The 16343-nt window shown below is 62.3% G+C and overlaps 3 protein-coding genes across 4 annotated transcripts in view; all 3 read right to left on the reverse strand.

Annotated features, from left to right (window-relative positions):
• NR4A1 (nuclear receptor subfamily 4 group A member 1) overlaps window positions 1-16343 on the reverse strand; it is an 81008-nt gene that overhangs the window by 37170 nt on the left and 27495 nt on the right. The gene's annotated exons all lie outside the window — the stretch shown is intronic.
• Window positions 686-9876, reverse strand: ACVRL1 (activin A receptor like type 1). The gene is made up of 10 exons (XM_054177403.1): window positions 9578-9876; window positions 7056-7126; window positions 6248-6472; window positions 5749-5948; window positions 5539-5638; window positions 4893-5039; window positions 4537-4812; window positions 4070-4267; window positions 1887-2017; window positions 686-1785 (listed from the first exon to the last, which is right to left on the reverse strand). Exons 2-10 carry the CDS (start codon window positions 7123-7125, stop codon window positions 1651-1653), a joined length of 1482 nt encoding a protein of 493 aa, XP_054033378.1. The 5' UTR covers window position 7126; window positions 9578-9876; the 3' UTR covers window positions 686-1650.
• Window positions 12504-16169, reverse strand: ANKRD33 (ankyrin repeat domain 33). Of its 2 annotated transcripts, none has more exons than XM_054177408.1 (5): window positions 16079-16169; window positions 14791-15202; window positions 14503-14632; window positions 14164-14304; window positions 12504-13586 (listed from the first exon to the last, which is right to left on the reverse strand). In XM_054177408.1, the coding sequence occupies exons 2-5, from the start codon at window positions 15094-15096 to the stop codon at window positions 12811-12813; spliced, it is 1353 nt and encodes a 450-aa protein (XP_054033383.1). In that variant the 5' UTR covers window positions 15097-15202; window positions 16079-16169; the 3' UTR covers window positions 12504-12810. The 2 variants fall into 2 exon arrangements, with proteins under 2 accessions (XP_054033383.1, XP_009904657.2); XM_009906355.2 differs by having other exon boundaries at window positions 14791-15101; window positions 16079-16156.

Consider the following 16343-nt stretch of genomic DNA (forward strand, 5'->3'; position numbering starts at 1 on the left):
GCAATAGGTGTGCAGCAGGTGTGCGATGCGTGTGCAACAGGTGTGCAAGGCTTGCGTGTGTATCTGACCACTGTCTGTGCAGCGCCGTGTGGGCAGGGGGCTGTGAGCCGCGGGCCTGGGGCACAATAGGGAATGAACCTTGTCCAGGTAGGGCACCCCAGGCAGGACACCCCAAGTCCTGGGCTGAGCACGCTAAATCTCAGGCAGGGAATCCCAAACCCTGGGCAGGGCATCTCAGACTTTGTTCTGAGCACCCCCAAACCCTGGGCAGGGCACCCCAGACCTGCCCTGCTCAGCCCCCACCTCCTCTAGCTCTCGCCCCCAGCGCCAGCCCTGCTGAGTGCCAGCAGCTGCTCTTTGCTGCTCAGTTTCGCCTCCTTAACTGGGAGGGAGGCACAAGGGCAGGGCATAGGAGGCTGGGAACGTGCTGGGGCTGAAGCCCTGTGGTGGCCTCGTTCTCCTGAGCCAGCTTCTCTACCATCCCCGGAGGGGCTTTACCCGTGGACCACCACCACCAGCAGGAGGTCCGGCAGCCGCAGCCCCCTACCCAGCGCATCCCCAGCCCCTCGGGTGTGTGCCAGGCTGTGGGGTCCCATCCTGCCGCAGCGCCTGGTGCCCGCTGGGGGAGGCTGGGCAGCTGTTAAAGCCACAAAATAGCTTTACACCTTTATTAAATATATTAAATCTTAATAATTAAATAATTATGGAGCAAAGCTGCTTGTGCTGAACGTCCTGGTCCTGTCCAAACGGCCCCAAGTGTGTGGGGTGGCATGGGGGGTGGCAGCGAGGGGTGCCACTGGAAAAAGACCAAAAGGCACTGGAAAAGCTCCAAAAGGCACTGGAAGAGAGCAAAATGTTGGCAGAGACCAAAAGGGCTCTGAGAAGGGACATCAGGGAGGGATCAGGGCCACCACAGCTGTGGCAGCCCCCATCTGGGCAGGTCGCTGTGGCACCAGGGATGGTTGGTCCCTGCTCGGTGCCGGTGGCTTTGTCCAGGGGAGCGCTGAGACGTGCCAGGATCCATCCTGGGCCAGGGAATTCTGCCCCTGGACCATCCTTTCCCACTCAAATCCAGGCCTCCTTTGGTGAGAGGCATGCTGGGCACCGCAGCCCTGCCGGGGAATTCCTGGTGGGGCCCCTGAGCCCGCGGCCTCCCCGCTGCCAACGCGCCAGGCAGGCAGGTCGGGGCAGCGCCCGCTGCCTGTGTGCCGCGCTGGGTGCCAGCGCTGGGGTGGGTGCCCAGCTGGGCTCGGGGCTGCAGCAGGGCATGGTGCTGGGGGCTCCAGTGCCTGCTCACCCTTTGGCTGCGGTGTCTGCCTGGGGGCTCAGGGTGGGCTGCCAGCCCCTGGCACCTGCTGCCATCCCTGCTGGGCAGGCGTGCTGTGCCCACGAGGGGTGATGGATCCTGGGAGGTATCTTTATAACTGGGCTGGAAGATTCCTCTTGGCCTTTTCCTCCCCCCTCTATTTTTACCCCTCCTTGCAAATTAAAAAGGCACCAAGGAGGGCTGGGAAGGGTGGAGGCTGTGAGCAAAACTCCCTCCGTGCCTGGGAGCCATCCTGGCAGTGGCTTCGCTGCCACCCCTGCTGCAGCCCGTGAGCGGCTCTGGTGTGTGCCCGCGGCTCGCTGCTCCAGTGCGGGGCCCGCGGCTCACTGCTGCAGTTTGGGCTTCTCCAGGGAACTGTTCAGCTTCTTCAGTGTCTTTTTGATCCGCAGGGCGGTGAGGCGGGCAGAGGGGCTCTGGTACCAGCACTCCTTCATGATCTTTGCCAGCGCCGACAAAACCTGGGCGAGGCGCAAAACACAGAAGGGGCAATGGAAAGGTTCCGTCGGGGAGCAGAGATCTGGCGGGGGCTGGGAGTGGGGCGGCCCCCCCGCGGACTCACCGAGTCGGAGAAGAGGCGGTTGGGGATGACGGGGGTCTGCTGGTCGATGCAAACCACCTTCTTCATGTCCTCGAAGCTGGGGTCGCTGGGGACGGCGTCGAAGAAGGGTGGTCGGTACTCCTCCACGATGCCTGCGGGGCGGGGGGGATGGTGTGAGGGGGGTGCGGGGTTCACCCCCTGCTCTGCACATCGCAGGGTGCCAGGGGGCAGCTGGCGTGACCGATCTACATCCTGCCCTGGGAGCTGCTGCTGCGATTTGACCCCCGCCGCACCCCCCCGCCCCGGCGGTGAAGCTGCCCTCGGGACACACAGCTCCAGCCCCGGCAGCGCTGCAGTGGGAGGCTGGGGCCACCTCCAGCGCTGGCAGCGGGTCTGGCATCCACCACAGCTCCAGCATCAACCTCAGCCACCTGCTCCAGCGCTGGCAATAGTCCAGCAGCAGCCCTGCCAGGAGCTCCAGCACCACCTCCAGCACCAGCTCCTGCCACCGGTGCCACCTCACAGCCCCACACCTCCACCAGGCAGCCCCACGGCAAACCCTCCAGCTGGCCTAGCTAATCTCTGCTTAGTGCCTCCATATGTCTGGGTGTCCGTGGGCCCCTCTGGGACCCCACCTCCCCCCTCCACCCGAGGAACCGCCACCTTCCTGCACCCCACTGAGTGGCCTGTGAAGCTTGGGGGCCCCCCATCGCCCTCATTCCTGCTGCCCCGGGGCTGTGCAGGGGGCCACCCACAGCCCACCGTGGTGGGTGAGGGTGTCTGGGAGGGTTAAAAGCAGCTGGCTGAAGGTCATCTCCTGCACATGGCTTTGGTAATTTGGAGTAAATGTTTAATCTGAGGGAGCAGCAAATGAGATTATCCCAACCAGACTGCGCCTCGGGGGGACCTCCTGCCTCCCCTCCCCCCCCCCCCCACCTTTCATTAATGCCTCTAATGGACTTTGCCAGCGGTGAGCAGCGCTGGCTGGCTGGGGAGGCTTCTCCACAGCATCAGGGGGGAGCCTGGCCCCCATTCCCTGTCCCCCCTGCTGGCCGGAGGTCCAGGCCGTGGCTGGTTTCCAGGCTGAGCTCCACGCTGCTTGTTTGCTAATCAGCGCTGGGCAAACAAAGCCCTGATTGAGCCTAATGGGCCCTTTAATCAGGCAGCAGGGTGCTGACACTAGATTACAGTGTTTATAATTTCCAGCTAATCTGCTGGGCAAGGGAAAGGGAGGGGGAAAAAAAAGAAAAAGAAAAGAAACAGAGGAAAAAAAAATTGAAATAAAAGGAGGGAAGAAGGCCAGGCCAAGAGAGCTGCAGACCAGGATCAGAGAAAAGGTTGGAAAAGAGCCTGGAGATCGTCGAGTTCCACTCAGCTGTCATGGAGAAGGCTCCAGGGAGACCTCAGAGCAACCTCCCAGTACCTGAAGGGGCTCCAAGAGAGCTGGGGAGGGGCTTGAGACAAGGGGTGGGAGTGATAGGATGAGAGGGAATGGATGGAAGCTGGAAGAGGAGAGACTGAGACTGGAGAGGAGGAAGAAATTCTGCACAGTGAGGGTGGGGAGAGCCTGGCACAGGTTGCCTGGGGAGAGCAGGGCACGGAGGGGATTCTGCCCCTCTGCTCTGACCACACCTGCAGCACTGCCTCCAGCTCTGGGACCCTGAGCACAAGAGGGGCATGGAGAGGCTCCAGAGGAGGCAACAAAGATGCTCAGAGGGCTGGGGAGCCTCCCCTGTGGGGACAGACTGGGAGAGCTGGGGCTGTTCAGCCTGGAGAAGGCTCCAGGGTGACCTCAGAGCAACCTCCCAGTACCTGAAGGGGCTCCAGGAGAGCTGGGGAGGGACTTGGGACAAGGGCTGGGAGTGGCAGGAGGAGGGGGGATGGCTTTGAGCTGGAGAGGGGAGATTGAGACTGGAGAGGGGAGATTGAGACTGGAGAGGAGGAGGAAATTCTTTAGGGTGAGGAGACCCTGGCACAGGCTGCCCTGCGAGGCTGTGACTGCCCCCTCCCTGGAGGTGCTCAGGGCCAGGCTGGATGAAGCCTTGAGCAAGCCTGGCTGCTGGGAGGTGTCCCTGCCCACGGCAGGGGGTTGGAGCTGGGTGGTCTTTAAGGTCCCTCCCAAGCCGTTCGGTGAATGCAGAAGCAGGAGGGGGTGGGCTAGGGGCGGGGGGGGGGGGGCAGCAGCCGGCCGGGGGGGCGCTCACCGTTGACCACAGTGCGCCTGGTGATCTCCCACAGCACCAATCCGTAGGCCCAGACGTCTGTCTGCTTGTAGGACTCGAAGCAGTCGGTGCGGATCTGCTCGCTCAGCACCTCGGGGGCCATGTAGCGCTTGGTGCCCACCCGAGGGTTGTTGCCAATGTCCAGGTAGTCGCTGCCCTGGGAGTGCATCACGGCCAGCCCTGGAGGGGGGGGGGGGATGCCAGCCCTGCTCAGTGCCATGCTGCTGCTGCGTCCCAAGGGTGCAGCACCCCCACACCCTTGGGGCTCCACCACCCTTGGGGCTCCACCACCCCTGGGACTCCGCCACCCCTGGGGCTCCGCCACCCCTAAGGCACCACCACCCCTGGGGCTCTGCCATCCCTGGGGCTCCACACCCCTAAGGCACCACCATCCCTGGGGCTCCACACCCCTGGGGCACCCCCATTCCTGGGGCACCCCCTTCCCTCACCCAGGTCTGCGATGCAGCACTGCCGGTTGTTTTTCACCAGGATGTTTCTGCTCTTCAGGTCCCGGTGGGCGATGGCAGGCTTGCCCTGGGTGCCAAAGATCTCCACGTGGAGGTGGACAAGGCCACAGATGATGGAGGAGGCCAACACCAAGCAGGTCTCCACGTCCAGGGCTGTCCTCTGCAGGTAGTCATAGAGGGAACCATTCTCGTGGTAGTGAGTGATGAGCCAGAGCTGGGTGCTGGAGTTCCTCGAGGTCATGTCAGAGGCGATGAAGCCTGGATGGGGAGAAGAGCCAGGAGCATGCAGACAGCTGCTCCTTCAGCCTGCCTGGGGCCCCCCCCAGCCCCCCACTCACCCAGGATGTTGTCGTGCCGGAGCAGGACAGTGTTGTAGATCTCTGTCTCCCGGAACCAGGACTGCTCATCCCGGGAGGAGAAGATCTTCACGGCCACGCTCTCGCCGTGCCACACTCCGCGCCACACCTCACCATAGCGACCTTTGCCTGCCACAGCACCGCATGACACAGCCCCTCCGACCCCCCCTGCCCTCCCCACACCCACCACGATGAGCCTGGGAGAGCAGCAGAGCAGCACAGGGGCCACCGACCTTGGCCAGCAGCCACCCGGCCAGGCAGCTGCTGGCTGCTTCCCCCCATCGGCAGCACAGGGACAGTGAGGGTGGGGGAGCCACTGCATCAGGTTGCCCAGGGAGGTCCTGGATGCCAGGCTGGATGAGGCCTTGAGCAGCCTGGGCTGGTGGGAGGTGTCCCTGCCCATGGCAGGGGGATGGAACTGGCTGAGCTTTAAGGTCCCTTCCAACCCAACCCAGTCTATAAGTCTCTGAACCTGGGGTCTCTATGGGGTTTTGGCCGAGATGATCAGGTCCAAGCTCCACCTCTGGCCCTGGTGCTGTGCCATCATGGGAAAGGGGTCTGGCACATGCCCAAGGCCTGGCTGGGGAGGGGCAGGGCAACCTCCCCCCGTGCCCAGCCCTCTCCTTACCCACGCACTCCGCGAGGGTGATTTGCCGAGCCACCGTGCGCTGGACGAGGAAGGGCAGCCCTGAGCCGCTGCCCGTGGTGCAGTCATCGCTCAGCAGGTCCTGTGCAGCCAGGGTGGCAGCAGGGTCAGCCCAGCAGCCACCCCACACCCAGCAAACCTCTCTCTCCCGCACCTGGGGGGAATTTGGGGTCCCCCCTGGAGCTCACCCACCTCCAGAGTGCTGTCTCCCACCATGGAAGCCTTCAGCATGAGGTCCATGTCCCCCAGGTCGCTTTTCTTGTGGCGGTGCTGAGCCACCTTCCAGCAGAAGAGTGCTGTGAGCACCACGAGGATGAGGAGGGTGAGCAGTGGGACGAAGATCATCAGGAGGAGGTTGGGTAAGGAAGGTGTCTGTCCCAGGGCCTCTTCTCCTGAGTGTGAGAAATGATGGATGTGAGCATGAAGGTGGACCTGGGAGCCTGGAGGTCTTGGTGCTTGGGCTTAGACCTGGTGGAGGTAGCTTTGCATTGGGATCAAGCCTCTGGATGGCAGCTCCCCAGGCACAGCCCAAGGAGGGACTCCCGGGGACACCTCCCTGGTCCTATCCCAGCTGGGAAAGGGTGGCCCTCAGGGTGCTGAGTGAGCTTGGCAAGGCTCTGAAGACCTCCAGTTGCTTGGGGCAGCTCTGCCTCTGCTGCCCCTGGCTGCCGGGAGGCCACCGCGGCCGTACCTAGCAGGAAGATCTCCAGCTCGGCGTTGCACATGCTGGAGTCGCAGCACCTCATGCCGTACTGCTCCGTCACGGCCGTGTGGCAGTGCTCCAGGATGTTCTGGGACAAGCAGCCCCTGTGCTGGACGATGGCTCCCTCCTCCTTCCTCTTGCTGATGAAGCAGACCTTGCCGGTGCAGCTGGTCAGGCTGCAGTGTGGCACGTCGCAGGCACACAGCAGCTCATCTGCGGGCACCAGGAGGGCACAGGTTCATACAACCATGCAGTGGGGACCTCAAAGATCAGCTGCCCGGTGCCAGGGCTGGGGGTGGGGGGGTCTGGGTTGGCGTCCCCGTGGGACCTGGTGGGGGCCACTTCTGATGAGCTCTCCTGCTCCTTCCCATCACAGCCACACCGCTTTGGTGCTCTCTGCACTTGCCCACAGCCTGGAGCCATCCCCAGGCCACTTTGGAGCAGGAGCAGCTCCTCCCTGCTCCCCACCATCAGCACCAGCACCCCTGGGAAAAAACTCCACGTTTTAAGGCACATGTGAGCAAGCCTTTTCCCCATCTCCCTTCTGGTGACGTCAAAGCACTTGATGAACCATAATTAATTAAGCTGAGATCCTCTTTGGGAGGCAGGTCACTGTCCCAGAGGGGAGAAGCCCCTTGGTGGGGACAACACAGGTCCCTGAGGAGCTTTGTCTCCTCCAAGAGCTGCCCTCCGTGGTGGTTTATTTTAAGCAGAGCAAGTGGTGAGGTTCCCAAGGAGCTGAGGGTTTATTTTAACTCCTCACACGTGGCACAGCCTGTCCAGTTTGGGCACTCACCAGCAGCCAAGCCGAGGGAGAGGGACATCAGTGCCAGCACCGCCCGGCCGCAGGCTCCGCACTGCATCATCCTGTGGAGAGCAGAGGGGGTGAGAGGCAGCCCCCCGAGTCCTCTGCAGCCCCTCACAGCCCCCACAAGGGGCTCATTGCTGGGCCAGGGCCAGCCATAGATTCCTAGAATGGGTTGGGTTAGAAGGAACCTTCAAGACCATCCAGTTCCAACCCCCTCCCACGGGCAGGGACACCTCCCACCAGCCCAGGTTGCTCATGGCCTCATCCAGCCTGGCCCTGAAGCTTTATCCATGACACAAGCAGAGGTGCTGTGAGCAGCCAAAAATTCCCCAGCTGTGCCTCTGGGAGAAGCTTTTGGTCCTTTTTAAACCATCCTTTTCTTCCCCCACCCCCCCCAATTTCACCAGAGCCAAGGCAAACACGGCAGGGCTGGCACTGCCCCCTGCCCCTCGCCCCGCTGGCATCGCTGCCCCTTCCGCAGGGCTGAGACCTCGGCTGGCGGCGACCGGGGCTCCCCTGCCCCTCCTGGGCTCATTCTTCGTGGTTCCCGACATAAACACGGCAGAGTCGCCGTTTCCTGCAATTGAAGGAGCCCTGCCCAGGGCTGCCGGGACAGGAATCAAGATTGTTTAGATTCTGGCCGTGATGGGGAAGCGAAGTCACGCAAGCCAGAGGCACACAGGGACGTGGCTGACCCAGGCAGGCTCCAACCGCGGTGCAAAAGGAGTTTTTCCTCCCCAAAATAGCTCACTGAGAGCTCGTGGGGAGGAAATGGCTACCAGGTCTGAGGGCTGGAGAGCAGGAGCAGGGTTTGGTCCCAGAGCACTGCCCCAGGGCTGCCTGAGCTGATCGTGGATTGGGTTGGGTTGGAAGGGACCTTAAAGCTCAGCCGGTTCCAACCCCTTGCCAGGGGCAGGGACACCTCCCACCAGCCCAGGCTGCTCAAGGCCTCATCCAGCCTGGCCTTGGACACCTCCAGGGAGGGGGCAGCCAAGACCTCCCTGGGCAACCTGTTCCAGCATCTCCTCACCCTCACAGGCTTCCTCACTCCCTTCTTGCGCCGGAGCTGCAGCTCATGCACCCTCCTGGCATCCAGGGCATCTTCTCCAGCCTGGCTGTGTGGGGTGGGAGGTCACTTTGCCATCTGAAACCCTCCCACCCTTTGGGATTTGCAGCAGCATCAGGGGAAGGATAAGACTTCAACTGAAACAGCTGGAGCAAGCCCCGGGGCAGGGGAATTTCCCTGCTGCCCCACAGAGAGGGAAGCAAAGGGGCAGCTGGAGGGAGATGGAGCAGGAGGCAGGGGAAGCCTGGGGAAGAAGGTGGCTGGAGACAATCCTTGGGGACATCCTGGGTGGATGCAGACAATCCTTGGGGACATCTTGGGTGGCTGGAGGATCCCTTGCCTTGCCCTGCCCAGGGTGGCTCAGGAGAGCTTTGCAATCCTGGAGCTTCCTCCCTCCCCTGTGGCTTCTGTCGCTCCCCGGGGGGAGGCTCACTGCAGGCTGCAGCTGGTGACTCAGTTCCCCTGGGTTGCCTTTTCACATGGAACCAGGCACAGGAGAGACCCTTGTGCCAGTGCTGGGCGAGCCAGGCTTGTGCCAACCTCTGACAGCACCATCTGCAGGTGTGAAGGGCTGGATGAATGCCACGTTGGAGCCAGCAGGAGCTTAGCCTCTGAGTCCCAAGGCTTCAGTCTGATTTTAGGCTCCTGGGGAGGTTTTCCTGCCTGCTTGCCATGGCTGCAGGTTGGTCTCACACAGCAATGCCAGCTGCATCCTCTGGTGCTGCCAGGGCAGGAAGGAGCCCCACGGGCAGGCTGTGCTGTCCCAGCCTCTCCTGCACTGCTGGGCATCTTGTGGTGAGCAAGACACACAGAGAGGGCAGCAAACCCAGCTTGTGCTCATCCCTTCGCAGGCTGGCATCACACAGGGCTCTTTGTGCCAAGCAGGGACAAGGGGAACTCTCCTGCCCTGAGCCTGCAGCAGGGTCTGGACATAGCAGCAGAGAATCGGAGCCCCACACCAGCTCTGCTCTGGAAGTGGAGCCTCTTTAGTGGCCCTTGAGCTCTTCTTCACCCACCCCTCCAAGCAGAAGGGGGGTGCTGGGGGGGGTGTCTCATTGCTGCCATCGGTGCCCCCACGGCCCTCGCTCCAGCCCCCAGCCAGCAGAGCTGCCAGATTTCCCTCACACCTCTCAAAGTCCACCCAAATCCCCCACTTCCCGTCGCAGCTCCAGGCTTTGGGCAGCAGCTGGGTGTTGTTTGAGCTCTTTAGCAGGGGCTGGGGGCCAGATCCTGCCGCCACAGCAGCGGTGTAAACCCAGATTTACTCTCTCAGCTCCACCAGAACCCCGATCCCAGCCTCGCTCGCCCTGACGTCAACCCCAGCGTCCCACCGCATGCGGAGGAAACGAGGCCAGATCCTGATCTCAGCTGCGCAGGGGGAAAACCAGGAGGGAAGCTCCGAGCTGAGCTGGCCCCCTCGAGCCTGCGACGCTTCCGCACTCACCTGCAGCCTCCACGTCCCAGGGGCGCTGCAGCGCTGCCCGGCCCCGGCGAGGCTCCCCCCGCCGCGGTCCCGAGCTCGGCGGCGGCTCAGCCGGGGCAGCTCTGCTCCGTGCCGTGCCCCCCGCTTCGGAGGAGCTTCATGGGTCTGCTCCTCTCCCTCTGCCCGTCCTAGGACCGCCGGGGCTCCTGTGGTAGCAGCCTTGCCGGTTCCCAGTAGGGGAAAGGCTCCGCCGCCGTGCCGGGCGCGGGGAGCGGCGGCCCCGCACCGGAGCGCGGCCGCTTGGCAAGGGCTCTGCGGTCTGGATGTGGGAGAAGTCAAAAAAATGTTTCTTATTACTGCCTCTTCCTGCCTGGCTTCTCTCCACCACTCCCAGCTAATAAAGCATTTCCTATTGCTGAGCACACATCCAGGGCCAGCCTCCCTTCCTCCCGCACACCGGGCCCCAGCTTCATCCTGGTGGCCCTCCCTCAGCCCATCCCTCCTGCCCTTGTCCTTTGCCCACCTGGTTTCCCAGCTCTTGAAGCAAACCCAAGCCCTCGGTGGGGGGTGTGGGATGTCCACCAGGTCTGCTGCCCTGAGCATCCAAAAAGCCTTTGGCAAAGATGCAGCCAATCACTTTGGGGGTGCTGGGGTGGAAAATGATCCAGAGAGATGCCGTGGGAATGACCTTGGAGTGCTTGGCCACCCTTCCTGAGCCAACATCCAACCCTCATGAGAACAGGAGCATCCCAGCAGAGCCAGGGGAGCATCCCAGCAGAGCCAGGGGAGCATCCCAGCAGAGCCAGGGGAGCATCCCAGCAGAGCCAGGGGCACAGGGGTGTCCCCAGATATTTTTGGACCTGGCCACACCACCTTCAGGGATGCTGCACAGGGAAGGTTTTCCCCCCTGGGGTCTAACAGCTCTGGGGGATGCAGCTCAATGGTGAACCGCCCCCCAAGGGATGCTCTTCCCCTCTTGCAGGCACAGAGCAGGACTGGGGTGGGCTGAGAAGGTTTGCTTGGTGCCCTTCTTCCACCATGTCCCTGCTGTGGCCCTGGAGCTGCCATGGCAGCAGGCAGGGGGATGGCAGCAGGCAGTGGGATGCCAACAGTGAGGCTGTTCCCACGCTGGGAGGTTGGGCACTTCCCACCTCCCCAGGCCACGTGGGGCTGCTGGGCACAGGGGCAGAGGAAGCATCGCTTCCCCTTTTGCCACTGGGGGGTGGTTCTTTAGGCCACCCCACTCTCAACAGGTTCAACATCCTCTTGTTCCCCTTCTCTCCCTTCAGCATCTTGCTTTCCAAGCCCCATCCTGGCCTTTGTCCCAGCTGCTCACCCTGGGATGGAGACCTGCTCCCAGGGGCCGGCACCACAGCCTCTTTCCCAACCGAGCCAGGGGCTCTGATTTCCCTCTCCAGCCCTCATTGCATCACCGACCCCAGCTGCATCCCACCCCAGCGGGCCTGGGAATGGAGCCCAGCCACAAAGCTTTGAGACTTGCCGGCAGCCTCTCCCCTGCTATCAGCCATGATCTAGGAAGCTGGAACAAACAAAAGCACAAAACCAGGATAAAGCAGGCAGGACCTTCACGTGTGACCTTGCCCGGGCCGGGGCCGGGCCGGGAGCTCTGCGGAGCCGGGAACCAGAGCAGCCTCCATCAGATAGGAGCTGCCCGGGAGGAAGCTGCTGCCTGCAGGCTTCTTATCTCCGTGACCATCTGACCTGCGAGCGGCCCCTCCTGGAGTTATTCCTGGATGGCTCCTGCGTCCCTGCTGCCTTCCATGAATACAGGCACACGGGAGGGGTTCAGCACCCACTTTTAGGGCTGCAGGTGGAGCTTCTTCCCCAGGCAGCTGAGCTCACCCGGGCTGGTGGCAGCTGTGTGGTCACTGAGCTTTCCTCTTCCACATGGGGCAGGCTCTTTTTCACACCACAGTCATCACTGGGGGGGGCATAAAGCCTTGCTTTAAAACTTGGAAGAGCTGCTAAGTGCAGACCCTGGGGGACTTGAAGGGTAGAGATGGGTGGGAGGATCAAGCTGGGCTGTGGCCAATTTACCTGGAGCTGGATCCAACCATCGAGGTATGCTAATGAGCACACCAAACCCACCTGAGGAATGACTGCTCCCTCCCTGGAGGTGCTCAAGGCCAGGCTGGATGAGGCCTTGAACAACCTGGGCTGGTGGGAGGTGTCCCTGCCCATGGCAGGGGGCTGGAACTGGATGATCTCTGAGGTCTCTTCCAACCCAACCCATTCCATGAATCTCTGACCCTTGGCCAGGCACAGAGCCCTCAATGCAGCCCTCTCCAGTGCAGGTGAGAGGTCCCAGGGCTGCACACCCCAGGATAGGGTTGCTGGAGGATGGTTTGCTTGGAAGCAGGGAGCACCAAATCCCACCCTGGATAACCCTGGGGCTGCCTCCTCTCTGACCATTCCTGCTCCTGGGGGCAGCTGAGGGTGGAGCCCATGAGCACCCCAGGGCTGGCTTGCAGCTCCCAGAACTCCTGGCAGCACAGAGATGCTTTCCCCACACTGAGCCTTGGTTTGTCCATCTGCAACCCAGGAATACACAGGAGTGGGGAAGTCAATGTCCCCAGGGAGGGCGACAGATTCCCAGACTGCATCAGGTTGGAAGGGACCCTCCAAGGTCTCTGCAGACAGTAGGGACACCTCCAACTAGAGCAGGCTGCCAGGGACACATCCAGTCTGACCTGGACTCTCTGCAGGGCTGGGGCTTCAACCACAACCCTCACTGTGAAGAGCTTCCTCCTGGTGTCCCTCCGTGGGGGCACAGGGGAGGCTGGCAGCAAGGTGGTGGTGGGGAGGTGGTGTTCCTGCCAGCCCTGAGCTTTATTTGTTCAACCAGTGCTGTTAACATGGCAACTGCTTCCATCTGCATTTGCACAGCCACCTTCCACCAGGCTGCACCATCCAGATCTCAGAGAGATCAAAGAGACAAAGACAGACAGACAGACAAGAGCTGCTTTTGCCACCCCCCTGTTCTGCAGCAGGTCCAGAGTCCAGCCCAGGGCAGGGTCTCAGCACAATCAGAGGTGACTCAGGGTGGTCACCCCTGAGCAGGAGAGGATGGGGGCCTGGGCAGGGGGTCAGGGAGCTGGGACTGCAGGGGCTGGGGCATCTCTGCTGGGTTTATCCTTCTCCCTTGAGCATCACCATCCCAGCGTGGGGGAAGGAAGCCAGCCCCATGCCAGGGCCAAGGGGATGGCTGGGACCTTGTCCCCAAGTCCAGCAGCTCATTTCTTGTCCTCTTTGTTCTTCTTATCCTTTTTCTTTGCCTCCTTGGCTGCTTTCTTCTCCTCCTTCAGCTCCTTGTACTTCCACTTGGGTGGCTGCAGCAGGTTCTTGTCCTTCCCTCGCTGCTTCCTCTCCTTGCAGCAGGCTGCTGGGCTGGAGTCCTTGCTCACTTTGATCTTGGGGATCGGCTCCCCGGGGAAGATGATGTTCCCGCGGCGCAGCCACAGGGGCAGGAAGCTCAGGAGGCCCCCAGCTGGCCGGCGCGGCGGCAGGAGCCGGATCTCCGACATGGCTTGGCCGTTGCAGGAGGATGCAGCCGTGCTGGGCCGTGAGGAAGATTCCGACTCGGCGTCAGGATCCGGCAGCTGCTGCCCCAGGATCTCCGGCACCGACAGCCGCCGCTTGCCCACCTCCGGAGGGCTGTCGGGGCACAGCGTTTGGCAAGCAGTGGCCACAAAGGGGCTGGCGAGGGAGGTGGTCATCCTCACCATGTGGTCCATCACCCCCTCCGCCTCAGGGTCGTGGGGGAAGTTGAAGGTGAACACGGAGCGGATCCTCTCCGACAGCCTCTTGCCCGCGGATTTGGAGCGCAGGGCCTCGGCCACCAGCTCGGCCAGGGCTGGCCACTCGGGACGGTACCGGGAGCTGAACTGCTCCGCCCGGGGGCGCTGCAGCAGGCGGCGGATCTTCAGGGTGGTCTCGAAGCGGCCGGTGAAGGCTGCCCACTCCCTGGCTGTCTTTCCCTTGATGGAGTCCACTGCGTGCAGGTCTGCTCCTGGAAACGCAGAGAGCTTCACCACAGAGTCCTCCTCAAAGAGCCATGGGGGGTGGGGGTGGGTTGGAAGGGACCTCGAGGAGCAGCCAGTTCTAACCCCCTGCTATGGCCCTCCCACCAGCCCAGGCTGCTCAAGGCCTCATCCAGCCTGGCTTTGAACACCTCCAGGGAGGGGGCAGCCACAGCCTCCCTGGGCAACCTGTGTCAGGCTCTCCCCATCCTCACTCTCGAGAATTTCCTCCTCCTCTCCAGTCTCAATCTCCCCTCTTCCAGCTCAAAGCCATTGTCCCTCGTCCTGGTACTCCCAGACCTTGCCCAGAGTCCCTCCCCAGCTCTCCTGGAGCTCCACCAGGTACTGGAAGGCTGCTCTGAGGTCTCCTTGGAGCCTTCTCTTTTCCAGCCTGAACAGCCCCAACTCCCACATCCAGTCCCCACAGGGGAGTTGCTCCATCCTCCTGGTCATCTTTGTGGCCCTCCTCTGGACCTGCTCCTCCTGCCCCTATCCCAGAGTGGGGGGTGAGCAGCAGTGCCGCCCCTTGCCCCCCAGGATCCCAGAGGGTCCTGTGGAGCTGCTCACCGGCCAGGAGCAGGGCGGTGACGCAGTCCTGCTGCCCCTGCACCGCAGCCTTCATCAGCGCCGTCAGCCCCCGCGGGTCCCTCTTGTCCACCTCCAGCATAGGGTAGTAGTTGAGGAGGTAGTTGACGATGGTGATGTGTCCTTAACAGCCAGAGAGAAGCTGCGTTAGAGGTGTCAACAGTTAACGACTGGGAACTGCTGGGCGGGGAGCAGTTAGCAGCTGGCTCTTGGGAGAACCAAGGTGCAGAGTCGCGGCCAGCTCCTTCTGGGGCTTTTGGAGGGGCTGCACGGCTTGGAGGGGGCTCCTGGGCTCTGCTCTGTGCCAAGCACGGCGCCTACCTGCCTGGGCAGCCATCATGAGGGCTGTGTTCCCATCCTTGTCCTGCTGGTTGACGTTTATGTAGGGGCACTTCTGCAGCAGGGGCACAATGTCCACGAAGCCCTTGTAGCAGGAGACCATCAGAGCGTTCTGGAGAGGGAGCAACGCTCAGCACCGGGGCTGCCATGGCACCACCCTCCCACCTAGGACTCCCTCCTGCCCCACCTGCTTTAGCAGCCCTCATCCTTCGGGATTTGCCTATTCCCAGACAATCCTCTGCCCCGCAGGGTTCCGGCCCAGCCACTCACCCTCCCGTTGACATCCAGCTCCGTGGCCTCGCTGCGGGTCACCCCTTGATCCAGTCTCTCCTGCACCAGCTTGGCATCGTTCCTGGCGCAGCACTGGTAGAGGCTGAGCTCCCTGGCACCAGCAGCCTCCAGGGACAGCTCATAGCAAGGGTAGACAGAGTCATCGGACAAGATGCTGCTGGTGTCCGAGGGCTCCGCCTCGCTCTGCTCCTCCTCCTCCTCCTCATAGTGCAGCTCAGGGTCAGATGCATCCAGGCTGGAGCTGGGGGCTGCAGCATCTTCTCCTCCACTGCAGGCATCTGTCATCCGGCCTGGCCGGGGGGAGGGAGCCCGGCTTGGCCCCGAGCCCTGCCTGGGGCCCACAGCCTCTCCCAGGGGGGTTGAGGGAACGCTGGGGACTGTTCACTCCCTCCTGCACAGACACAGAGTGGGTGTGGGAACTCTGTGGGCTCCCACATGCCTCATCCCACCAGGAAGCCTCAGCCAGCAGCCAGCACAGCCCACGTGTGCCCAGTTCCCATCCTCTGCTGGGGCCTTGGATCCTGCCAAATCCCGAGTGGGAAGCAGCTCCCCAGGACACCTTCTCCAGTGCAGAGCCAGGAAAATCATAGACTCCCAGAATGGCTCAGGTTGGAGGGGACCTTAGAGATCTTCCACTCCAACCTCTGTGCCATGGGGACACCTCTGGGGAGTTTGCAAGGTGGGTAAAGGTCCCAAGGTCTGGATGCTGAAGCCAGGCAGGTGGGGAGCCTGGGGATGTCCCCAGGGCAATAGTGATGCTGAGTGGGGTGCTGAATGCAGCCAGGCTGTGCCAAGCACCAGCAGGAAGGGCACCTCTCCATCTTTCCCCATGCCACAGGGCCACAGTCTGAGCCCTTCCCATGGTGTCCTCCCCACTTAACTGGTGCACATCAAAGCAGCTGCAGAGCCCTCTCCTAGCAGCAGAACCAGAGCATGGCAGGAACTAAACCCAGCTCAGAGCAAGCAGCAGCACAGGGGCTGGAGCAGGAACCCCTGGAGCCACCCAGCACAGGGCAACCTGCAGCCCTGAGGCAGGAGCTCTGGGGCAGGAGCTCTGGGGCAGGAGCTCTGGGGCAGGGGTGGACCAGCCACAGCCTGGCAGCAGAAACGAAACCATTCTGCTGCAAACCAGAAGCCAACCAGCGACAAACCAGGGCTGGGAAAGGAAGATGGACTTCACAATGCCATTAACTCCCACCCCCTCTGAGGCATCCCAAAGCCAGCCCGGGGGGTGAGGGATGCTCTGCTCACCACCCCTTGCTCGTACCTGGTGCTGCTCAGACCTTCCCTGGGGTTGCCTCTTCGGCTGGGCAGCATCACGGCTCCAGGCAGGAAGGAGAACTTCAGAAGGGACAGAGTGGGGGGGGGGAGAAAAAAAATCAGTCCCAGCCTCTGCAGTGAGGAGGAGGAGGCTTCTGCTCCAGGTCTGAGGTAGCCTTTGGGCACCAAAGCTGTGATAACCTGCACGTGGACGTGGGCTCAGCGAGCCAAGATGTCTTAATTTAAACTGTTGCTTAAAATGGCTCCATCCA

This window comes from Dryobates pubescens, chromosome 40 (genome assembly GCF_014839835.1).
Source record: "Dryobates pubescens isolate bDryPub1 chromosome 40, bDryPub1.pri, whole genome shotgun sequence".
Taxonomy (NCBI): Eukaryota; Metazoa; Chordata; class Aves; order Piciformes; family Picidae; genus Dryobates; species Dryobates pubescens.